At 46.5% G+C, this 25,157-nt stretch overlaps 1 protein-coding gene across 1 annotated transcript; it reads right to left on the minus strand.

The window, feature by feature from the left end:
- Positions 1-464: 464 nt before the first annotated feature.
- On the minus strand, positions 465-20,612 carry ATP12A (ATPase H+/K+ transporting non-gastric alpha2 subunit). The gene is made up of 23 exons (XM_005528467.3): positions 20,370-20,612; positions 18,541-18,687; positions 17,139-17,198; positions 16,155-16,358; positions 15,440-15,553; positions 14,793-14,927; positions 14,153-14,270; positions 13,356-13,624; positions 12,428-12,626; positions 11,887-11,996; positions 11,019-11,153; positions 10,571-10,763; positions 9,800-9,975; positions 8,653-8,789; positions 7,871-8,021; positions 5,851-6,019; positions 5,029-5,183; positions 4,114-4,237; positions 3,657-3,802; positions 2,907-3,040; positions 1,762-1,863; positions 1,141-1,232; positions 465-943 (listed from the first exon to the last, which is right to left on the minus strand). The coding sequence occupies exons 1-23, from the start codon at positions 20,376-20,378 to the stop codon at positions 915-917; spliced, it is 3,108 nt and encodes a 1,035-aa protein (XP_005528524.2). The 5' UTR covers positions 20,379-20,612; the 3' UTR covers positions 465-914.
- Between the last annotated feature and the right edge of the window lie 4,545 nt (positions 20,613-25,157).

A 25,157-nucleotide genomic window follows, 5' to 3' on the forward strand; every position in this document is an offset into this window, starting at 1 on the left:
TCCTCCCCATTTTTTTTTGTTTGTCTGGGATTTTTTTTGTCTTGTCTAAACCCGTATTTAAAAGTGAAATAGCAACATGAAATATTTTTTTTTTTATTTTTTTGCTTTAAAATTGGGAAATAGTTTGTCTAAACAAGAAGTGGGACCTTACTGGTTCTTGCTAAAGTGACCATATTAAAGGCCTGGCTTTGAAAAGAACTTGACCTGTACCTGAGTAATCCTAAAATTAATGACTCTAATATCTATTTTGCCCTGGAGATTGTCACCTTTGGGAGGTGAGGACTGAATTTTGGATCTCAGGGTTGGCTGTGGCTTGATTTTCAAGACACCTTTATCAGAATGTGTCAAATGTTTGGTCTGTTAATGGAGGCAAAGAAAGCAGGGCTGCACTTCTTTCCTCTGTGACCCCATCCCATTCAGTTTCTCTCAGTCCTTACAAAAAAAAAAAATAAGACAGAGAACAATTTTCTGGAAAAAAAAAATGTTTTATTATCAAATTATTCCTATACAGCACAATTACCCATGGCAAGGTAAAACAGATCTATGCACTCACTTGGAATTCAGTTCTACCCGCACAAAAATCAGCAAACAACACCTTCAGTGCAAATTAATGCCTTGGATTGTCTGGAATTCCTGCCTTTGGATTGTTTTCGTCTCAGAGTGCTCTTCAGCTCCGTCTTTGAAGGAGGGAAAATCGTAGTAGTTACAAAAATAGGTAGTATTTCAATTTCTAGGCTTTACAGTACAGTGGGAGGTAATTTCTCAGCCTCTAAAGTCCTTATTTCTTCACTGAGTTCATGAAATCTCTTCACCCCAGCACGGGATGGATCCATGCTTGATATTGCACAGACAGGACTTGAAAGCAGCAGAGGCTGGGCCAGGTGGGGAAGGAGCTCTCCTGTGCTCAGCACTGTTCAGTAATACATGTTCTTGTCCCACCAACCTGCAGGAGAAATGAGGGGATAATAATTATTTAAAGAAATGGTTAATTTTTACTCAAAAAGGAAAAGTGATCGTTGGAGAAAAATGGTTCATTTTTCAGAGTGGGAGCTGAGGTGGGGGGAGTGGGAGTGAAAGGGTAGGAAGAGACACATGAAATGAAAATATTAAATTAAAAGTTAATTAGAACAATGCACTCACTTCCTGGGTATCTCCTGATGAGCAGCTTTCGGATTTCATCGTAGACCCAAATCAGGATGGCAAAAGGTACAGCCACAAACCAGTACTGGAACCTGGCAGTGGGGACAAAAAGTCTGGTTCAGAAACATCTGAAAACGTCTCAGCTGCAGGTCTGGGACCTCTGTCTGTGCTATTCAATGTCACCAAAACAAATCTGTCCCCTTGGGTCTCTTTTCTTTTTCTTAATTAGTCTCTCAAATTGATGATGTGCATGTAAAGCCTCCCAATCTTAAACAGTTACTGGATTAATTAATCCCAGGTCCTATTCAGAAGGAAATTTTGCCTGGTGTTATCACAGCAATAAATCACCTGACTGATTTGTTTAAAGTAAAAGTTAAATGCTGTCTGTGCTCACCAGAACATTAGAGATGCTGGAAGAAATAGTTAAATGTTTGTTTTGCACTAGGAAATCTAGGAGGATAATGCGGAAATTATGGCCATAATGATCTTTTTGGTCAAGAAATAGTGATGAATATAATGGTTTTTTTAAAATATTTATCCTGCAGAGGTGCTGCACAGGCTCCTGCTCCCGTTTTGTGTCCCCGAGGAGGGCAGGGGGAGCTCAGTGGCCCCAGAACTCACCTGAGTGGAGTGAAGTTCAGGGCTGTAACGTGTCCAAGGCCATAGGTGAGAATCAAAGCAATCCCTATCTGGGAAAATATCCCCACCCAGATGACTTTGTTCCTGCAGGAAGAGCAGAGAGGAAGAGTCAAACCCTGAGGGAGTTAAACCCCTCTGTGCCTGCAGGAACCTTCTGGATTCCCTCCATCCCTGCTCCAGGTGACCTCTGCCCACACAGGGCAGCTCTGCCTGGTATCCCACGCTCTCCTGCTTTTCCTGGCAGCATTCCCAGCCCAAATCCAGCTGTGGGAGACACCCAGCCCCAGCCAGTGACGGCTTGTGCCGCGCTGGGAGCGCGCTCAGGGTGACTCAGGTGTTCATGCAAGGAGGAAGCACACATAGGTGTAGGCCCTGTAGCTGCAGATAAAGGATGGAAAACAAATTGCCCTGCTATCAGAAAACCCGGGAGTGAGTGCCAGCTCTCCTGCTGGCCTCTGTCCCAGCTGATATTTGGAATTCTCCTGGCACTGCGGGGTGGTTTGCAGAGGGCGGCCGGCACTGGCTGGGGGAGTTTGGCCAGCTGCTATCTCCCTCCTCAGAGCCCCAGGTTATCTCAGAGAAGTCCTGACTCGTTATCTCTTGATAACGAGTTCAGAAAGTAATCTGGAAGAGAAACTCCCATTTTTTTTTTTTCTAGTAAACATTTTAATGAATGGAGAGTCGGTTTTAAGCTGGTGCATTTTCAGAATAACCAGCACAATGTTCTTAAAGAAAATCCCTATCCTGAAGTAGAAAAGGGACTGAGGGGAGGTTTAATAAAATATTTGCCTGAGATTTGTGATTGTTTAAGGCCAGACTTAATCTTTGTGCAAAGACTGAAAGTGAGAGGGCCAAATCACTGAGTTCACCTGCTTCAACAGGGCAGGAGGCTAACTTGAACTGCAGGTTTAGATTAGATAGGAAAAAATTCCTCCCTCTGAGGGAAATTCCGTTCAGGTGAGGCCCTGGCACAGGGTGCCCAGAGCAGCTGGGGCTGGCCCTGGATCCCTGGAATTGCCCAGGGCCAGGATGGAGCAGCCTGGGACAGTGGCAGGGGTGGGGTGGGATGAGCTTCGAGCTCTCTTCCAACCCAAACCATTCTGGGGTTGTGCATCTGCAAAACTCACCTGAAGAGGCCCTGCCGGAAAATGGAATTTCTGCGAGTTTTCCTGATGATCAGGTCAGCCACCTGCTGGATGGTGATGCTGACAAAGAAGGCGGTGTAGCCAGTCCACTGCAGGTACGTCCGCTGGTACTTGGTCTGCAGGGCCAAGGAAACACCAAAACGTTTTCAATCAGAGCCTCCCGTCTCCCACAGGCGACTGCAAACCTCCAGGGGAGGCTTTATTTCAGTTCCCAGGGTGTGAATGCAGAGTTGCTCCCGATTTAGACACAGAATGATCAGATTTTGGGCCTGGTTTTGTTCCTTGGCTGAGTCACGAGGCTGCAGCACGAGCTGGGGGTGAGGGATGTTTATACGGATTTATCAATGCCTCCTGTGCCTTGTGATTCTGCAGGTTGAGGGAGGGGGAGGCTGCAAAGGATTTGGCAGAGTTCATTAGCAGGGCTGGGAGAGGATGGTGATGATGGATTTTGAGGGGTTTAAGCACCCAGAGCAGAGAGTAAGGTGCATCTGCAGAGGCTGAGAGTGAGAAGGTGGCAAAAAGAATGAATGGAAGAGCAGAGGCTGAATGACAGAGCTGTGTGGCAGGAAGCCCTGAACACCCTAAAGAGTCTCCCCCTGAGGGAACATCGGATGAAAACCAATTCTATTTGCATTTAAGCATCATTTGCATTCCCCATCCCTTTATTCTGGGGGAGTTTGGAAGCAAGCAGGTGGGCAGGGACAAGACAGGGAATTTTCAGGGCTGTTTTACCCATTGCTGCCCGTAAGAATCCTCGAAGTCGTTGATGGCATTGCTCTCCCAGTCCACTCTCACTCCCAGCAGCGTGGAGGGGAGGAACCCTTGCTCAGCATAGACGGTGAAATAGGTGACAAAGGCCCCCACCGACTGCATGATTCCTGCAGAAACAAAGGGGCAGGAATGAGGAAAAAATGAAATTAAGGAGCGCTGGGGGATGTGCTGGATATCTGAAACATGCCAAAGTTTGAGAGCTCTTGGTGCTGTGAATTTCTTGCCCTCTGTAGTTAAAACCTCATTTTATTGCTATGATATATGAATATCATATGAATAATGAGCAGCAGGAGGGGGCTGGAGGGTTTGCAGAGGAAAGGGTTGAGTTTCCACTCCTCATTTATTTATTTTTTCCTAATGAATCATCTTGAGTGTTTCTCTTTGGTGACACCAGAGAGTGTTTGGGAGGCCAATTTACCAATCTGCAGGTAGGAGTACACAGCCAGCTGCTCGTTCACCAGCCTGTCTTTCCTCTTGTTCCGAGGTCTCCTGTTCATGATGTCGCTCTCAGCTTTCTCATAAGCCAATGCCACCGAGGGGATCTGCAAGAGAAACAAACCCTCAGGGGCTGGGGGACAGCATTTGCCTGATTCTCACAGGTTTAGCAGCAATTTGTGGTTCCCAAGTGGTTTCTGTTGGATGGGAGAGGAGAGGAGACTCGAGGAGAGGAGAGGAGAGGAGAGGAGAGGAGAGGAGAGGAGAGGAGAGGAGAGGAGAGGAGAGGAGAGGAGAGGAGAGGAGAGGAGAGGAGAGGAGAGGAGAGGAGAGGAGAGGAGAGGAGAGGAGAGGAGAGGAGAGGAGAGGAGAGGAGAGGAGAGGAGAGGAGAGGAGAGGAGAGGAGAGGAGAGGAGAGGAGAGGAGAGGAGAGGAGAGGATGATCTCTGTGGATTCTTATCAATGTGTGAAGGGTTTGGGGGAAATCTGAAACTTGCATGGATCTGATGATTGATACTAAAGGCTAGAGGAAATTAACAATAATTTGACATCAATTTAAAATTAAAGGGTCTTCCAGGTCCCTTGGGCTGGATGGAATGTCAGGTGTAACTGCAGAAATCCCTCTGCCCTCTTTATTAAAACACACTGATGATTGTTCTGATTTTAGCTGATTTTAGCCTGGATCAGATGACTTTGCTTTCTGCTCCCCCTCTGCAGGTTGTGTTGTTTTCTACTCTACTTTGCCTCTACCTGGCTGCTTTTAATCCCCTTTTTCACTGCATTCCTCAGCTGCAGGCTAGAGCCACAAAACCCCCTGTTCTGGTTGTGCCTTCACCCCCAGCCCCTCTCCCTTGGCAGGAGATTCCAGCAGGAAATGATTTGGAAGCTCCCAACTCACGATGTCGGTGCCCAGGTCGATGAAGAGGATGGTTATGGTGCCAATGGGCATTGGGATGCTGGCAATGATGTAGATGAGGAAGGGGCAGAGCTCAGCAATGTTCTTGGTCAGGGTGTAGGCAATGGTTTTCTTCAGGTTGTCAAAGATCAGGCGGCCTGGGGGAAGAGAAAATACTTTTCTGTCAAAGGGAATTTTTATCAGTGTTTTCCAGACCAAAAAAAAAAAGAGTTCAAATTTAACTAAATGAACTGAAAACATTTACTGCTTATTCCTACTTTCCTTATGTGTTTTTCTCATGCATTTTGTAATTTGTTTTTTTTTTTAGCTATCCTCCCTTAGAGCCTTCTGAAAACTCAAGTGTAATAAAACATTTCTTTCAATGAGGCAGTTTGAGGGGAAAAGTCCTGTTCCCCAAAATGCTGTGGTTATAATGGAAACCACAAGCTCTTTAGAGTGAAAGAAGAGTGGGATGAGTGTTCCTGTCATAGGTGGAGCACAGTGAAGGTGATGTGTGAGAAAATAATAGAGGGGAAAAGGTGGAGAAAATAATTTGTATCTTTGTGAGGCTTCAAACTGCATTGGAACAAGTCAGGAAGTGCTTTTATCTGAAGCTTGATCAAACAGAGACAGCAAATCTTTATGATGGGTGAGAGAAGGAGATGATTTCCTTATTCTCTGATTGTCATGTGTAGAAATGGAATTAATTCCCAGCTTCCCCAAATATCAAATCCACAAATCCAGAAAGAAAAGAGAGAAGGGAAGGATCAGGAGGCCCTGCCAGCAGCTTCCAGCTCAAAAAGTGGGAAACAAAATTATCTTTACCTTCCTCCACTCCTGTGACAATGGAAGCAAAGTTATCATCCAGCAGGACCATATCAGCTGCGTTTTTGGCTGCGTCAGAACCTGCAATCCCCATAGCAATCCCAATATCTGCTTTTTTAAGGGCAGGGGAGTCGTTGACTCCATCTCCAGTCACGGCAACCACTGCTCCCTGGAACACACAAAAGCACCCAGATGTGGGCTTGGGAGGAGAAGGGGAATCCTGCCATCACCAGGCTTTACATTTCTAGCAGGAAAATGCTGATAGCAAGTTCTGGATCCTCGCTGTACCCACGTCAGACACAGCCTGGGATCAGGAGAGTGCTGGGCAGGGCTGGGAGAGAAACCTCAGAGTTTTGTGTGGTTTCCTTTAGAGCAGAGACCTGGAAAATCCAGGGATGTGATTCACTGCATCCTAAAGAGTGGACATCTCAATTAGATGTATTTCAAATGCAATTAATCTGGATACAAAGAGGAGATTAGATTTGGATGTCAGCTCTGTGTATGTGGTCCATCCCTGTGTGAGCAGGTTCACTTCTGACATCTGAATATCCTGTCTTTTTCTGAGGAAGTGCTACAGAAACAGCCAGGCCTCATCTGAATCAGGAATTATGTAACTGTTGAGTTAGAGCCCATCCTCATCCTATCCCAACAGCTTCTGGCCATCCTCAGTCTGTGCTAGAATTTCCCTACTAATCCAAAAGATGGAAATCTCTGATTATCCAACTCAGCTTCTTTGTTATCTTCCTGAACCATCTCCTGCAGCTCCAGGCTCTGCTCTGGCTGATGCAGAAGTTCCTGGCTTGGTTCAGGGCAGGGTGTTCAGAGTGGGGACAAAGCCTGGCAAATTGATTAATAAAATGCTGAATTTCCTGTCCCTGGGGGGATTGAGCACAGTGTCACTACCTATAAATAATGCCATGTACAGAAGGGCTTATGAGCTCTAAGTACTAAACATAGCTGGGGACTGGCTGGGGGAGGGTGTTCCTTTTCATCCCTAAAGAGCCAAATCTGCCAGCAGTGTGGGAGTCTGAGCAGTGCAGAACACGTTTACCCACCGTGTGCCTAACAGAGACCATTCAAAAAATAAAAACCACATGAAATTGAAAAATTTTATCTCTCTTTTTTTTTTTTTTACTCTCTGGAGAGCCCTCCAGGCTTAAACCCAACGAGCTGATAATGCTGATTGGGAAGCTTAGTGCTGGCACAACTACAAAAATAAAATAATATCTTGTGCTACATCTTCTCTACAAAATCCAGGCACAGCACTAGCGTGGCTTTAATTCACAAAATCTACTTGGAAGATGTCATTTTTGAGGAGAGAGTCTTTTGATGGCAATTTTCATCTCTTACAGAGCCCTATAAATGTCTTTTTTTTTTAGTTCCTCCTGTGCTGGCTGCACTCCAGGCTGCTTTACATAATATTGTCCATGGATGGGACAAACTCCCTTTAAATCCTGCTGCCTGATTTACAGCCCTGGGAAGTAGCACAGATAAGGCTTGGTGGTACATAAATCATGCTCTGGCATTCTGTGGGGTTCATACCTCAGAATCACAAATAGTCTAGGCTGGAAAAGAGCTGGGAGTTCACCTGTTCACCCAGCACTGCCACTGTTCCACTCCCAAACATTCCTGTGGGCAGGAGGACGCGGCTCTGAGCGGCCACAAGAGATAAGAGCAGAGGATATGGCAGCACCCATCGCTTTTATCTGGGTTTAAAGAATTCCTGAAGGAATTCTCCTTCCCAAACAGGGCACAGGAGGCTTTCTGTGCTTCTCAGAGTGACAGGGACAATCCATGGCCTGGCTACAGCTCCAAACCCAGGGAAAGCTCATTTTGTCACCAGGAGCTGTGTCTGCAGCAGGAATTTGAGCGGCTTGGGTTGAGTCCAGGCAGCGTTTGTGGCAATCTGTTAGATAATGTTCTGGCACGGGGAAAAGAGTATAAACAGAGCTTAGGGAGCACTGGGAATTGGCTTCCAGCCTCTCAGGGCTGGGTGTGACCTTTGCCACCCGTGCCTCACCTGCCTCTGACAGCCCTCCACGATGATCAGCTTCTGCTGGGGCGATGTGCGAGCGAAGACGATCTCGGAGTGCTCGCGCAGGATCTCGTCCAGCTGCTCCGAGCTCATGTCCTTCAGCTCCATCCCGTTCACCACGGCTGCCGTGGCTTCCCTGCAAGAGCCACAGACAGAGAGGGGTGGATTTGCAGATTAAAAGGGTAAAAATAGTGCACTCGTGGGATGGGGGAGCAGCTGGATGGGGAAAAGCAGTAAATTGAGTTAATTGCAGAGGCATTTGTTATTAATCAGCGGGAGCTGAATGGTTTCTGCAGAAATCCAGAGTGGATCACCGTCACCTGGATACAGAGGGGTCCCACTGAAGCTTCAGAAAATGCACTTTAAGGAGGCCTCTCACTGGGGGGAACATGGGAAGACATCACTTCTGCAAAGAGCTTTTATCCTTCCCTTGCAATGTTATTTTTTCCACGTTTAAGGGGTGAAGGAGGAGTTTGGGCTGATGGTCCAAACTGGGTAGTGTGATGCTGGATTTTGCTTTGTGTGTGTTTTGCCAAACAGGCAGCGACAGCCACTTCCACATGACCTGCAAAGCACAATTTGCCAGATTTCCTTCACGGGCAGCACAGATGAAAACCTCAGAGTGGACACATTTAGGTGGGGATGACTCAAGAACGGGAATGTGTAATGAAAAAAAGCAGAAAGCAGCGGGGATGGGGAATCAAAGCACCGTGGAGAGAGCAGGGAAACGAAGCCCTGGGGGCTGCCCAGGCTCTGCTGGCTCTCACCTCCTGTTGACCTGCTCCACAGGGATGTTGAGGCGCTTGGCAATGTCCTCCACGGTCTCGCTGGTGGCTGAAATGATGCCCACGCTCTTGGCGATGGCCTTGGCCGTGATGGGGTGGTCACCAGTGACCATAATGACCTGGGCAAGGGACAAGGGAGTGCCGAATGGCCAAAGCAGGAGGTGAGATCAGGGGGAATGTGCATTGCTGAGGAGCAGGAAGCAGGCTGGGATCAGAGCAGTGCTGTGTACACAGCAAAGGGAGGTTAGGGGCAGTGATTGCCCAGCTCTGCCCACATCTGGGCTCTGCCTCTCCTTGCTGAGGCTGCTTGATCTGAGTCCTTACTCATCACAGGCAGCCAGATTAGAATAATGCAGAATAAAGGAGCCTTTACATAAGGATCTATATTAGGGCTGTTCAGTGGGGAGGGTTTGTTAGAATATTGCATCTTAAAATGGATCCTTGTGACTGAGGTGTCCTGACAGATAAGACACAGCCTTTTCTTGCTTTTCTTGAAGAAAAGTTGCCAGATCTGTCTTCAGGCTATGGAAAATGTCATCAGGGTTAGGGTTTGAGATTCATCTTGTCTGAGATCTGTAATTCCAAATATGATTTTCCTAGATTTGGATAGATTTCACCTCTGCTTTGAGCTGAAAGTTTAATTGTGGATCCCCAGGGAGTGAAATGAGGGGAAACTGCTTCAGGTTCCACTTGAATAATTTTGAAATTAGTGATTCCTTTGATAAATGTTCAAAGCAGTGTCCTGATGCCTTCTCTAGAGTTGTTTCTATCACCTTACTCGGTTTACAAGCAAATAATTCCAGCTGCTGTGGGTTCTGTATTCTAGAAATAGATCTGATGAGAGAGTATTTGAGCTTTTGCAAATTTGGATTTCCAATCTGAGGGGTTTGTGCATTCTGATTCCCACTTAAATGAGAATGTTTTCCCTCTGGGAACTTTCTAAATTAAAATTATAGGATAGTCTTAACTAAGGTTGAGATTTTTGGTAGTTGTTGTTAGAAAGATAATTAGCAACGATGTGGTGGAAGATCTTACATTTTAAATACTTTAAATAATACCCAAAATAATCACAATGAGTCTTTCTGTAGTGGACCCACTGTGGTTTTTTTTTTTGCTGTAAAACCCTTACCTTGATGCCAGCGCTGCGGCACTTGGAGACAGCGTCAGGCACCGTGGAACGAGGTGGGTCAATCATGGACAGGAGCCCCACAAAACACAGGTTGGAGGTCGGGAAGTTCATGGAATCTGTGTCAAACTTGAAGTTCTCTGGAAACTCCTTCTCAGGCAGGTACAAGTGGCAGAAACCTGAGAAGACATTTAGGTTGGTGTGATGGGTGGGAAAATGTGGGAGAAAGAGGAGAGCTTGATAAAACATCAGGGTTTGCTGTAGCCCATGGAACTCCAGCATTCAACCATTTTTCCAGATATGCCGGATGTGCCGAGGCTTTAAACCCCATCTCACTGGTTTTACAGCTGGATTTTACCCCATTTTCATTTTTTACCCCATTCTCCCAGGCATGCTTGACATGCCGAGGCTTTAAACCCCATCTCACTGGTTTTACAGCTGGATTTAATCCCATTTTATTTTTCCCACCATTCTCCCAGGCTTGCTTGATATGCCAAGGCTTTAAACCCCATCTCACTGGTTTTACAGCTGGATTTTATCCCATTTTCATTTTTCCCACCATTCTCCCAGGCTTGCTTGATATGCCAAGGCTTTAAACCCCATCTCACTGGTTTTACAGCTGGATTTTACCCCATTTTCATTTTTCCCACCATTCTCCCAGGCTTGCTTGATATGCCAAGGCTTTAAACCCCATCTCACTGGTTTTACAGCTGGATTTTACCCCATTTTCATTTTCCCCCCATTCTCCCAGGCAGTGGCTGCAGCTGCACTCACCCAGCACTCTCTCCCCCATGCCCCCCAGCTCCATGTAGGCTGTCTGGAAAGCTTCTGCCTTCTCGCTGTCCAGAGGCTCCTCCTTGCCGTTGATCATGATGGTGCTGCACCTCTCCAAAATCCTCTCCGGGGCACCTTTCATCACCAGCAGGAAGCGTTTGTCGTGGGGGTCGTCGGTCTCGTGGATGGAGAGCTGTGCCACAAACAGGAAATGGGTTGGAAGAGCTCAAATTGTCCTCATTTGCTTCTAGTTTTCCATGGGATTAATATTCTTTTCCATGAAGAAATCATCATTTCCATCAAATGGAACGAGCTGTATTTATTATAACTTGAATTTCCTCTGTTGTTGAATTACCCCGTTAAGGTTTACAGATCACCCATTGTTGCATCAGGCCCAGTGATAGAAACAATCTGGCACGATTTCCAAAAAAACAAATGAAAAACACACCTGGAATTTGTTGGTAGAGTTGAAAGGGATTTCAGCCACTTTTTTGTTCTGTGCTCTAATGCTCATCACGTCCCCCAGAATGACCTCAGAGAATTTCAGCAGAGCTGTTTCAGAGGCATCTCCAACCACGACCCTCTGTGGGCACAAAGGAAGAAAACATATTTTTGCCTTTCCACAATTCCATGACATGCTGCTCACTTCAGCAACAAGGAATCTACATTTTTATGTTCAAGTTATCCTGGAAAAACATTAAAAAAACCCATTAAAATAGAATTTGAGGATGTCTGCTTTGCTCTTGGAGTTAGAACTGAGCCCCAGCAAGCATTTGGTGCTGTAAAGCAGATTTGGGGTCACATTCAGGTCACTACAGGTGAGCTGAGGCTCAAACCCAAATTAATTTGAGGATGGCATTGATGAATAAACAGCAGATTTGTTCTGGTAGTCCAGTCAGGAGAATTTACTACCTTCAAGCAGTCATGTGGCAAGACATTAATTAAGGCACGTTAACCTTTGCTATAATAAATTAACAGCGCAGTAATTACTGCTCCTGCTAATTGTGTTGCCTTTTTCCAGGCAGGCACAGTTGGGTTTGGACAATGCTCTCAGGCACGGGGATTCTTGGGATTGTCCTGTGCAAGGCCAGGAGTTGGGATTGTGGATCTCTTCCAATTCAGGATAATCTGCATTTCTCTGCTCTTGGCTGTGCGGGTTTTTTACCCTGTGTTAAATTTTGTGAGTGTACAGCAGTAAAAGCGCTGTCAGTAGGAACTTAGAGGGCTGGCACGGTAAAATGGAGACTGTTAAAGCCAAAGACAGAAAATTGCTTTTTCAGAGGAAGGGAAATAAGCTGAGGTGAAGCCAGCAGTACCTTCATGATGGGGAGATTTTCCTGTCCTGGCCGGAATTCCGCCCGGTTGCAGAGAGTGACAATTTTTGATAACGCTGTCCATGAGGGGGAACTTTGATCAAAGGGCTGGGCTGAGAGAAGCAAAACACACATTGCATCCTTTAGCACATTGCATGACACAGGTAGAAGCTTAAGAGTGAAAAAAACAAGAATTGACTTATTTGCAGGAAAAAAAATTATTCTTTTGTCAGGTTCTTTTATAGAAAAGAAAATTTGATGTAAAGTTTTTTTATCCATCAGTTGGCAGTGCTGCAAAGGGATTTGGATGATGTTTCTCTGCTTAATTCCCTACTAAATGTACTCTTGGCAAAAGGCTCTGGAGTAGAACCTCCTCCAGGTTTTCTTTCTGTGAGTGGAATCCAATATTCATTCTTTTTCTCACATCTCCACATGGCTGAGGAGAGATTTCCATGCGTAGAAGGAAGATTTAGCCACCAAAAGTGAACATCCTAGGACTGATCCAAGTATTTGGCCCTTCCCACACCCTCATTATCCCATTTACTTGTTTGATCTTCGCTGGTGTCGGCTGAGTAGATCTGGTTGTCAAACCAGAGGTGGGCAACAGTCATCCTGTTCTGGGTGAGGGTGCCTGTCTTGTCGGAGCAGATGATGGAGGTGGAGCCGAGGGTTTCCACGGCCTCCAGGTTCTTCACCAAGCAGTTCTTCTTGGCCATGCGCTTGGCCGTGAGGGACAGGCTCACCTGGCAGGAGGGAAGGGGTCCAGCTGTCACCAAGGTGTGGTTACTCAGAGGTGTAATGAGATTACCTTCTCCTGGTAGGTCTTTTGTAGGGTTTGGTGTTTGTTTGTTTGGGGTTTTTAAGAGAATATTTTAATTTTTTTGTTGTTGTTGTTTTTGTTGGTTACAGTGCATTATTTTTCTCCGCTTTTTTAATTTAGAAGCTGAGGTTTGGCTGTAACTAGCACAGGTAGGTTTGCTGATGATGGGAACCTGCTGCCTGCTGATAGAAATAAGGATGTCTTATCAATCAAGAGGGTGTTTGAGACAGAAGAACCTGCAAAGGGCAGGGAGCTGCTGGTCACCAGCTCCTTGAATCCTGCAATGATTCCCTTCATTGTTTGCTGCTGGGGTGCTTTGGAGCCAGCAGTGCTTAGCAGGCATGCTGCTCCTCAGGCAGGGAATTTAGCCTTGGACATGTGGTAATAAGTGGAATTTCCATGAGACTTTCAGGGTACAATGTCCCCACTTCCAAGAGGGAATGAGTGGTAGGAAATGAGTCACATCATCGCTCTCGCAGCCGTCGAGGCAGAGCCGCACTTGAGCTTAAACCCAAACTGGCTTTGAGATGAATGACTCAGTTAGACCAGAATTCCCAAATGAAGGGTTTTTCCTTGGAATAAGAACCCCCACCCCTCTTCAAAGCCAGCCCAGAGCTGGAGTGGCAAGCAGAGAATCCCAGCACAGACTCACCGTCACCGTGGCCAGCAGCCCCTCGGGCACGTTCGCCACGATGATGCCGATGAGGAAGATGATGGAGTCCAGGATCTTGTAGCGCATGGAAACGGAGATGATGAAGAAGAGGACCCCGATGGAGATGGCCACTCCTGCCACCAGGTACACGAAGTGCTCGATCTCGATGGCGATGGGCGTCTTCTCGTTGCCTACGCCCGAGGCGAGGGAGGCGATGCGGCCGATGATGGTGCGGTCCCCGGTGTTGATGACAATGCCGGTGGCAGTGCCTGCAGGGACAAAAACTGTCACCTCCAGGACACACAGACACTCAGAGACAGCTGCAGCCTGGCATTCCAACAGATATCGATGGAAAAACTGCAAGGAAACTGCAGTCAATTCAAATCCAAATCAATTCACTGATTGGTGCAGCCATAACCACGCTGTGTGTTGGAGCAAATGCTGAGTGTGACCACCCCCAAGGTCACGCTTTCATTTGCTCAGGCCAAAATTCATGTGAGCAATAAAACTTCTTTGAAGTTCCTCAAAGCAGAATTGCTCAAATGACTTAGCAAGACCAAGATGCAGCTGTGCAGGTGCCTTTTTGGGGGCCCTTCTCTCTGTACACTGATAAATAATAAAAATTAGAAACATTCAGATGCCCAGAAGCTGCTGAATAGAGGTCAAAGACTAACTAGGAAAAAAGATAAAAGGATGTAAAGGTGTGCACACGGGATGATAAACGTAGCTGGAGCCACTGGAGAAGCAGATAAAGAGATAAAATTGGATTTCCATGGGCAGGTTTGGGATCAGCTCACCTTCCACACAGGTGGTGGAGTAGAAGGCAATGTTCCTGGTCTCCAGGGGGTTCTCGTGGGTGAAGTCACAGGAGCGGGACTGTGGCTCTGACTCCCCTGTGAGTGAAGAATTGTCCACCTTTAATGAAAGGGAGACATGCCCAGATTAAAGTCAGCAGTACACAGCGGTGTCCAGTCCAGGAGGGGAGGTGACAGTTTTTTTTCAACATCAGTGGCATCAACATCTCTCAGTGCCTCTCCTCTGAGCTGCTGCTGTCCCTGGCAGAACCTGTTTCTGTGGGGATTCAGTTCAGCCAATGCTGTGTGCCTGTCAGTGGGAGTTTCAGCCTGAGAAAACCCCACAGTTTTGAGGATCTGCCTCCAGTGGAAACTCTCAATCATGTATTGGTGCACCTGCCCTGTCCTGGCAAAGAGCAGAGCCAGAACATGGCATGGGTTTTTTGGATGTTCAGGAAGGGAGGTGTCAGTCCTAGAGGAGCTCAGCATCCGTCACACTCAGGCTTCTGCTCTCTGACTTCATTAATTATGTTCAATCAAAGCTCCAATAACACATATTGGCTGTGTAGAAATTCTTTCTATGCGATAAATGGCTCCAAACTCTGTTTTCCCTCTTTCCTTTGCTCCTCCAAGCCCTGTTTACCTTGCAGCCCTGAGTGAAGATGAGGCGAATGTCTGCAGGGATCCTGTCCCCACCCTTGATCTCCACGATGTCTCCAACCACCAGCTGGTCTGCTGGCACCTCCTTCTTCTCAGCATTCCTGAGAACAAGAGCTTGCTGGAAGACAGAAATGGGACAAAAATTAGCTTTGTGCCACACTCTAAACTGAAATCCTCCTCTCTGTTCTGGAAAGGATCCAGAGCAGTGATGGAGAGGACATGTGAGTGTATTTGGCATCCAGCTGGAATGCTCAGGCTGGAATTTGGGGGATATGAGATGGGAAATGGCCTCAGAGACGGGGAAATGCCTTCCAGGAATGTGTTCCCATGACATCAGGTCTGTGGGTAACAGCAGTGCCCTGCAAAATGTGAAAGCCAGCACATCTCACCCTGCTCATTGCCAGGTTTGAAGTGGGGACTGAGACCTCTCACCCAGAGCTAGATGGAAAACAAGGACGTGCATCCAACAATTCACAGATCCACAAAGCAACCAGTGTGTGCTTTTTAGCAATGGTTTGTGATTCAGGACATTTATCTGGATCACTTGCCAAGAGATAAATTCAAATTGGGCTTGCTGGGCTTCCCTCATGCATTATTGGGATGAATTTTTGCCTCACTGGCTGTTCTCACCTGTGGGATCATCTTGCTGAAGCTGGCCATGATGTTTGTGCTTTTGGCCTCTTGGTAATAAGCAAAGATGCCAGTGAGGATGACGACCAGAGCCAGGACTACTCCGAGGTAGAGCTGATCAACAAAAGATATAATCTGGTTAATTTAAGACAAGATTTCATCAATTCCTCTGTTGGAATAAATCAGTTCTGTGTTGTTTAAAATGAAGTGTTGGCCAGGTTAAAAGACAGGTTAAGAAAAAAACTTTCAAGTGTTGGCCTGCAAATGATCAATTAAAGCATTTTTTGTGTGTGTGTATAAAATAAAAAGTTTTTTTAATAGTGATTTCCCCATCTTAAATCCTTCTCTAAACTGACACAATCCCGACCAAGTTAGAGTGTAACAAACTAATAAAACAACAACAAAAAAGGAGCAGAGTATAACTCCAAAGGGAATTAGTCAGAGACTCTTCAGTCTGACTAAAGTCAGAGTCTAAAGCCTTTAGACTTTTTACTGCTCTCAGAGTACTCAAGAATTATGATTCTGCCCAGAGGTGATAAAACCTTTGCCCAGGCGCTCTTTAAGCGCGGGGTGCGCGAGGCATTTGAACTTTAATCACAAGTGTTCAGCCCTGGGAGAACAAGAGGCCTCCTTGTAGTTACTGAGTAACTGTGGAGTATTTCAATCAGCCGGAGCGCGGATCCAAGGCTGGCGGGGTGCTCACTCATGCACTCACGTTGTCAAAGGCTGAATCCACCCCCTGAGCCAGCTGGATGCCGAAGGAGATCCAGGAGAAGCCGGTCCCGATCCACAGGAGGATGGAGAAGCCCCCGATCATCTGCTTGAGGAACTTCACGATTTCGGGGGTGGCTTTGGGAGGAGTGAGCGCGTTGGGGCCGTCCCGAGCCAAAATCTCTGCAGCTCTTGCACTCGAGAGACCCTGCAGAAGGAGGTTTACAATGAAATCACAGAAAACCAGGTTTTTACCCCAGCTCAGAACAAAATTTGCGTGCTGCTGTTTCATTGAGGGTTTGTGTCACAAACTCTGATTTCCAAACCTCCTGATTTCAGAGAGGCTGCTATTAATTATCTGCTATGGAGAAAGAGCTGTTTCTTTACTGGAGCACTGAACTGAGAGCCACATCCAGGAGTTTCCATTCTGTTGGTTATCAATTAAATATACCTGGTTTGGAAAACCAGGGGAAAACTGACATTCTTTTGCTGCTGTTTCTGTATTTCCACAAGATGTTTGTAGCTCAGGGGGTTCTTGAAATTCTTGTCTGTGCTCTGGCCAGGGTTCAGTGCTTTGATATTCAAATGTCAGGTGTCAAAGGACTCAGGTGTAGTTTCTCAAATCTAGATTTTCCTTCAGTCAGCTCAATCCATGCAGTCTTTGGCTATAGATTGTCACAGTGAAAAGTGAATTGTGGTGAAATCAAAAGATCAGATGAGAGCTTTAGAAAAAATATGAGGTCCTGGTGCAAAACCCTGAGGTCCCATTTTTGATTTCAAAGTAGTAGCTCAGGCTTCTTCAGACTCGAGAGAAACTCCTCTTAAAATCCAGGTCACTGCTTGTTGGCTTGCTGGTTTAGGCTTTTCTGGCAGCATCAATGCAGGCACCCACACACATCTAATAACAAAATTCCTGCTCCTGGGGAGCTCTGGGGAGGCCAGAGGCACCTGATTGAGGCAGCTCCTTAACGAAGGCCTACGGACTTACTTTGTCAATGCTGGTACCGTACTTCTTCTCCAGATCCGAGGTGCTGAGCCTGTGGTCATCCTGCATTCCAAGAGAGACAGAAAATTACAGTGAGCAGAGCATCAGACTGCTGAAATTTTTATTTCCAAACTGCCTGGATCTGAGAATGTGGATGAAGTTGCTTGTATGACACCCCACATTCATTAATTAGACCAATCTGCATATTGATAAGCAAAACATCTTCCAATGGAAGATGAGATTTTTTCCCTTTTGATTTGCAGAGTGCTTTTGTAAATAGCTTCCTCCTCCAGCAAATCTGTCACAAGAACAGGGTGGTGTGTTCATGTTTCTGCTGCTTGCCACGAGGGGCTGTGCTTCTTTTGGATAAATCATTTCTCTCTGCATGCTGCAGGGCTCAGAGTGTGTGTGACAACAACCTCTGCCCTTGATTGCCAGGGCAGGGAATGTGAATTATCCTCACTCTGGTGGAAAGAGGCAACAGGTTCTAAGTTAAAAAGGGTGTGGGAGAGGGAAATCTCAAAGCTCTTCTCCTTGGCCTGCAGTGACACCTCTGTGGTATCATTGGCCTAATTATATCTTGTGCTGAACTGAGATTTCGAAGCCAAGAATTTGAGAGATCTCCCAATTGTTTTCTCAGAGTGATTCATGGGTACTTGGGTGAGTCAATTCTCCTGTCTGTGCTTGGGTTTCTCTTTAGAAACACAGGAGTGGAGTTACATCCCCCGGTGGCAAAGACAGCACGGACTGAGAAATATTTACCTGCTGCTGGGCAGATCTTGGAAACGTGGTGGGTGAGTGGATGAGAGAATCATGGAATCAATATCTTATTTTGGCGTTCTTTGAGCTTTGAAATGCCATCCAGCCCGTAAATAGCCTCTCCTCTGAGCTGCTCTCACAGCAATCCCGAAAAGAGGTCAGCATAATTACCCTCATGTTTCAGATTGGGAAACTGGAATGTGTGGAGAGGAAGCAACATTTCCAAGAGCAGCCAGCAAGTCAGTGGAGAGCCAGGAGGAAAACACAGATTTCTTGATGGCCAGAGCAGTTGGGTTGGGTAAAAACCCCTGTGTTTAAAGCTGAGAAATGCTCTCAGCTCTGGAATCTCTGGAGCTCAATGCTGTGGTTCTGCCTCTCCCTCTGATTCCTGGCTGGCTGTGCAAGTTGTCAGGAAATACTGATGGCAGTGATTCCATCTGGGAAATGGTTTCTTTTCGGGCAGATAATGTTCTGTACCATTGGTGGCTTAATTACACCAGAATCATCCTCTCATTTTAGGTGTTAATCTTGCACAGCATTTTTCTGGCACACTCCAGGAGTGTGAGGAAGCAAATCCTTCCCTGCACCAGGATTTTCAGTGCAGGACATTCCCTGGATTTCAGGGGATGTGTAATGGAACACTCACCAGGTCCAGTTCTTTCTTAAGATCTTCTGCCTTCTTTTTCTTCTTGTTGCCTTTTAAGTCTTTGTGCTTCTCCTCTTCATCTTCAATCTCTGTTTTATGCAGATCTTTTGTCCCATAGATCTCAACCGAGTAAACATCGGACTTTTTCTGTAAAGGACCACAAAAAAAGTCAAAATGTTGCAGATCTACTTTTTTTGACAGCTTACAAATTTCTACTGTCCCTTTCTCCTGGCTGCTTAAGGTGTTTTTTTCCTGTCTTATCCAGAGATCCATCCAGTTTGTGTTACTGTGATTGTGGTCAGGACTTCATCAGGTGCAGATTACAGGGATTCCTCTAGGGATGTGCAATACTTCCAGATGTTTATGATCTAAAACAAGTGTAGGAAAATACTTCCCAGGACTTCAGCAGTGAAAATTACTCATTTATTTATCAGCTCCAAGAAGAGATCAGTGAAAAAACAAAATATTCATGAAAGAAAAGGGGAGGGGAAAATTATCCATTGAGAACTTGCTTGTTCCTGGAGCTTTCCAGATCCAGAACTTCAAGATTTAAATTTTAATTACAATTAATTGTAATGCAATTGCACTGAATCAAAGTGAGGAATGGAGGCAAACAGCAGACTGAAAGCCAAGGAGGAGCTGCTCTGTTTCTGCTCACACAGAGCTGAGAACTGGCAGGGATTTTGCCATCAATTCACATTATTTTGCCAGTGGAATATCGGGCACAGGAAGCTGTTGACCCAGGGTGGCTGCTGCACCTCAGGGAATGTTTTGCTTTCAGTGGTAGCTCAGGAGCTGTGCTGTTCCCAAAACCTGGGTTAACTCTGCAGGGTGCAGGGTAAAGCTGCCCTCCCGTGCCACTGATTTACCTGCTGGGTAATCATAACGTTCCAGCTCCCAATTATCCTGGAAACCACGTGCCAGGCCATGGGAGAGCCATTGGGTGACCCCATTCCTGAGGTTTCCTTATGGATTGAGCCCCAAAAGCTCAGGAGAGCCCCCCTGGATGTCCCCAAAGTTCAAAGGGGCTCTGCCAGTGCTTGGCTTCCTGTGAGATCTCTCAGCAATGAAGGAAGATCTCTCCATAACATAAAGCAAGATCAAATAATGGAAACAAGAAAAACAAATAATAATCGGGGTATCTTATTATTTAACACTGTTCTGAACTCAAAACTGGCATCTTCAGCTGTTCTGTAATTAAAGGAGTATTTAAATCTTGACATTGTCCCTTGATGAAGGGGAAAGCAAAGAGCTGCTGAGCAGTTTGAGGACTTTAAAGACTGAAATACTGTTCCTAAACACCTGATTTTGCTTGGTGAAGCACATCCCAGGGACAGGGCATGCCTGCTATAAGTTTTGATTTTTTTCCTGCCATGCTGAAGATTCACAATCTGTTTTATCTGTTGGGTTTTTTTCTCCTCACCTTCCTCCTCCTCCTCCTCCTCTCTTTAACTCTCCCACCCAAAAAATCTGTTCAGCTTTTCAAAATCCCTATAGAGCACAGAAACCAGGAGAGAAAAGCAACAGATCTCTCCTGGGAGAACTTAGCAGATGGAAGAGAAAAATTAAAAAATTGATGAAGTTAGGAACATCTATTGCTCACTTGCACGACCTATGTGAACCTTTAACCTTCAGAGTTCCATAAAATCTCAGATTTTGGCTCAGATTTTTGGCTCAGCCAGTCCAAGAATTCTTCCCAGTCCAAACTGTTCATGCTCAAGGGTGTCTGGTATTAATTCAGTTTTTACTTAGCCTGTACTATAGTAGAGATTCACAAAAGAAAACCTCAGAAGAAACACAAGGGGCAGTTCCTCGGGCATTGTACCCACCTTGACCATCTTGGCGAGTTTATTCCTTTCCTGATGGGGGGAAGCAGCCAAGCCAAAACCTCTGGATCACAAACCAAAACCTCTGGATGAAAAGCCCAAGCCCAGCTGGGGACTGTGGTGGCTCAGAGCAGTCCTGGAGTGCAGAATCTCCCCGAGGTGGTGGGTCCCTCTCCTGAGGCCAGCGGGTGTTAACTGGAGTGCTGCTCCCACCTCGGCATCCTCCAGGCAGGACGAGCTCCCTGTCCCAAGCCTGTGGAGAAAGAGCTCTGCTTGCTGCTGCTTTATAAATCAGCATCTTGTGCTGCCACTCCACCCCTCCCCTTGCAGGTCCAGCCCATCTTCTGTTTCACCTGGAGTAGGTGGAAAAATACCACAGTAATGGGCATGTGGGTTTCAGGTCAGATAGGTTCTAATTATTCCTTTGTAGTGTTTGCTCACAAGTAGGGAACAGGTGTATTATTCATCTTGCTGGAAGCAAGGAGTTTCCTCCAGAGACTTTCCAGCTCTGGGCTCCCCTCGGGATCCCAGCTTTCCTGGGCTAAAGGAGGGCTCTGCACATTTTGTCTCACCTGCTCAGGTGATGTTCTCTTTGCTGAGGTCCCTCAGTCAAATCCCTGCCTCATTTGGGTGCTAGCAGGGATTTAATGCAGTGCTGCTCTTTGAAGCTTCATAGCTTGGACTTCACTCTTAATCCTTGCCTCTTATTTCATGTGTTTTCCACCTTCATGCTGAGCTGGGAGAAATGAACTTCCTGGTGCTTTATTTCCAGCAGGACTCTTGCCTGAACAGTCCTTGGTTTGTCTTGCACCAATTACCAATTTCCAGGTAGGAGTGATAATGGGATTTGTGACACTTCTGGTACTTGACAAGTCTCATCATTTAGGATTAAAGCTGCTGCTTCACCTCTGAGACTGAACTGATGAAAAGTTGAGAAAACCAGAATGGCTTTCTGTAATTTAACATTATTTGGGGAAAGACTTGTCTGTCATCCATCTGACCTTGCTGACCAACAGCATTTGGTCTTTAATATTATGATCTTTACCCTTTGCTATTATAGATAGAGTACCACGTAATCCATAAACTTTAAATGTACTGGAGATACCGTGTGGTGGCACCAGTAAATGACTCAAATTGTGGTCAGAGATATGACATGTTAATGGAGATAATCAATACTCACTTTATCAAACCGTAGCTAGAACCTGTTATTGGAGGGAAAATCCAATGGACATCATTTATTATCTCCACAAGAGAATAATTTGTATTCAAATCAAGTTCACAGGAATTTGAGTATCATACTTCCTCCAGCTGCTCCCACTTCTCAGTTTATGTGTGTTGGTCTTTTTCCATGGCATTCTTCAACCCTGGAACATTGCGCAAGGTGCAGGAGTGGGTCTGGAAAGGTTTCGTGTTCAGTTTCTGCTGCTTGATGTACTCAGAGCTGGGTTTTGTCCTGGAATATCTCCCTTTCCCTGCATCTGTGAGTCTGAGGTTTCCCAATGTGGCAAGAGCAGGGATGCATTGGCTGTATCCAGGGAATCTGTGTTGTGTGATAGCCAGCACTGAGATCCTCCTCTCTGTTCTGGAAAGGATCCAGAGCAGTGATGGAGAGGACATGTGAGTGTATTTGGCATCCAGCTGGAATGCTCAGGCTGGAATTTGGGGGATATGAGATGGGAAATGGCCTCAGAGACGGGGAAATGCCTTCCAGGAATGTGCTCCCATGACATCAGGTCTGTGGGTAACAGCAGTGCCCTGCAAAATGTGAAAGCCAGCACATCTCACCCTGCTCATTGCCAAGTTTGAAGTGGGGACTGAGACCTCTCACCCAGAGCTAGATGGAAAACAAGGACGTGCATCCAACAATTCACAGATCCACAAAGCAACCAGTGTGTGCTTTTTAGCAATGGTTTGTGATTCAGGACATTTATCTGGATCACTTGGGCAGTTTTTGTCTTCTATAAACCGTGATGGCTTTTGCCTGGGGACAAATGCTAGAAATGCAAATGAGAAAAGTGTTTGGCAGTGAAGCAGCCAGTAACCTGCTCCACACGGGGAATTTATTTACCCTGCCACATCTGCCTGCTGAAGGATGGCTCTGTGGCCGAGGAGCTGAGCTAGGAACGTCTCTGTGGATGTTCCTAGCTCAGGATTTACAGAGGATTTGCTGCTGGCAAACCCCCTGTGTGGAGCTGCCAAGCTCAAAGGGAAAATTCGATGTTAAGGTTCTGTGGCCAAAATTCCATTAAGTCTGTCTGCTGAAGGGCTTTTTTTTCCTGTGAGTTATAAAGCAAGGATGAGGAGAACTGTAAAAAAAAAGGACAAATCTCTTGTTTTTCATGAGCCAGCAGAAGGTGGTTGCACAGTTTGAATCCTCCTTGTTAGCTGGGGTCACTTGTCACGACAAAATTTGTGTTTTGTCATTTGGCTGTGCCGAAAAGGTCCCGGGAACAGAACCCAGATGTGAACCCAGGCTGAATTTCTGGGCAAGGGCTGCTCAAAAACCAAATCCTGCCCCTGGCTTGGCAAGACGTGGCATGTGCTGAGAGGAACATACCTGAGGGATTGTCACGTGTGCTCCTGGTGTGTCACAACAGCCACAGCTGGGCCCTGCTGAGGGGAGAATGAGCTAGAATTGTGCTGGTTCCTAAAGATCCTTCTAGAAACATAACTCCGTCCTTCTGGATTATTGTCTCACATTTATCCACTGGAATTAAGACCTATCGGGATCCTGCGTGGGAAAAGACATCCAGGAGAATGTTTGGATGTTATTTAGCACAGGGAGGCCGCATTTCTGAACTCGTAGGGGCTGATCCCAGCGCTCAGAGTGTCAAATTCCCGCAGGTTTCCAAGTAAAACTGTGGATGCACTGCCTCTACCTGAGGAGCTTTGCAGTGCTGCTTTCACGTCTTGGATGAAGCAGGACGAGCACGGGAGCTGGAAGGACTTGAAGCCGCAGAGAGGACGGTAAATCGATGCCAAATTTTGCTAAAGTTTGCTCGGATTTGCTCAGGTTTGTTTACATTTGCTCCAATTGAAAGGATTTTTAAATAAACCTGTTTTTCTCAGGGGCGGTGCGCGCTGGCTGCAGCTCCCGGCTGCGGGACGGGAGAGGGCGCAAGAATCTCTGCGCTCAGCCTTCCACAGCCAAGCCCTGAAAAATTCCCCCAAAATTCCCCAAATTGCCCAGGAATGAGCCCGAGTGTGCCCTGGTGTCCCGGCACATCCGCTGCAGTGCTGGACCAGCACGGGGGGGAAGGTGGAGCTGTGGCAGCGAGGCTCCAGGATGATGAGAAAATGAGGATTTTTCAGCCTTTCTGGAGAAGAGACCAGGGGTGACCTCGTTGTGACCTTCCCGTGCCCTCAAGAGAATTTCTGCAATGCTCTGGAGTGACAGGACAAGGGGGAGCGCCTTCAAACTGAAAGGCAGGAGGTTTAGATGGGATATTGGGAATAAATTCTTCCCTGTGAGGGTGGCACAGGGTGCCCAGAGCAGCTGTGACAATGGAATTTGGGGGATATGAGATGGGAAATGGCCTCAGAGACGGGGAAATGCCTTCCAGGAATGTGCTCCCATGACATCAGGTCTGTGGGTAACAGCAGTGCCCTGCAAAATGTGAAAGCCAGCACATCTCACCCTGCTCATTGCCAGGTTTGAAGTGGGGACTGAGACCTCTCACCCAGAGCTAGATGGAAAACAAGGACGTGCATCCAACAATTCACAGATCCACAAAGCAACCACCCTGGGGCTGCCCCTGGATCCCTGGAAGTGCCCAAGGCCAGGCTGGACAGGGCTTGGAGCAGCCTGGGATCATGGAAGGAGTCCCTGTCCACGGCAGTGAGGTGGGACTGGGTGGGATTTAAGGTTCCTTCCAACCCAAACCCTCCTGGGTTTCTGTGATTCTACAGAGAAATTATTTGTTTGGCTTTGTTTGGGGTTTGTTTGTTCCCTCCCTCAAGGCCAAGGGTAAAACCGACCCTAAACTCTCCAAGACAGACAAGTGGAAGGGGCTGAGATTTCATTCTGGGTCCATCCACTGCCCAGGAGAAAAGTTCTGAAGGTTCCTTGTTTTTCTGCTCAGTGTAGAGCAGAAACTCCCCTTCCCTCTAAGTGCTGAGTGCCAAATTTTACCTTTTTTTCTCCTTAATTTAACCCAAAGATGTTAAACCGTAATTCAGAGGCCATAAGTAATGAGCCAAGCACCTGTAAAAACCTCCCAGGAGACAAATTAAGACAAAGCTTAAGTGGTATTTGGACAGTGGTAATTTAGACATTGGCTGTAAACCACTCCTTGTCTGAGCATCCACCCCCCGAGAGAGGAAATTGCACATTCTGCTTTAGTGCTGCCCATGGAGCTCGTGAAAACCTGAATTTCTGTTCTTTTTTTCCCCTCCTCATTTTTCCATTCTTGTTAATCAGAGATGAGCAGGAAATGCTGATGAGCAGGGGAGATCATCCCCAGCTTTTAAGCTGGCAGTGCTGAACTGTGTTATAATGTCATTAGAAATGCCACCATGACTTGGTGTCTCTGGCACAGCCACCACAGCTTTGGGTCATTTCAGGACAAGGTTTTGATTTTCCAGAAGGATTTGGCCTTTCCCTCAGCCTTTTGAAGCTGAGGTGGGTTCTGAACACCCACAAAGAGATGGGGACTCAGCATTTCATGTCTATGTATTTCCACATAACCTTTATTTCTTCCCATCACCTGAAGAAAAGCTGGTGAATCCTGGGGGAAGTGACTGGTTTTTCACCTCTAGCCCTTGCTTGCTGAGGGTTTTTGGGTTTCTGCA

The sequence above is a fragment of the Pseudopodoces humilis genome, chromosome 25 (genome assembly GCF_049639895.1).
Source record: "Pseudopodoces humilis isolate 2021_Gansu_Grassland_sample_001 chromosome 25, ASM4963989v1, whole genome shotgun sequence".
Lineage (NCBI taxonomy): Eukaryota > Metazoa > Chordata > Aves > Passeriformes > Paridae > Pseudopodoces > Pseudopodoces humilis.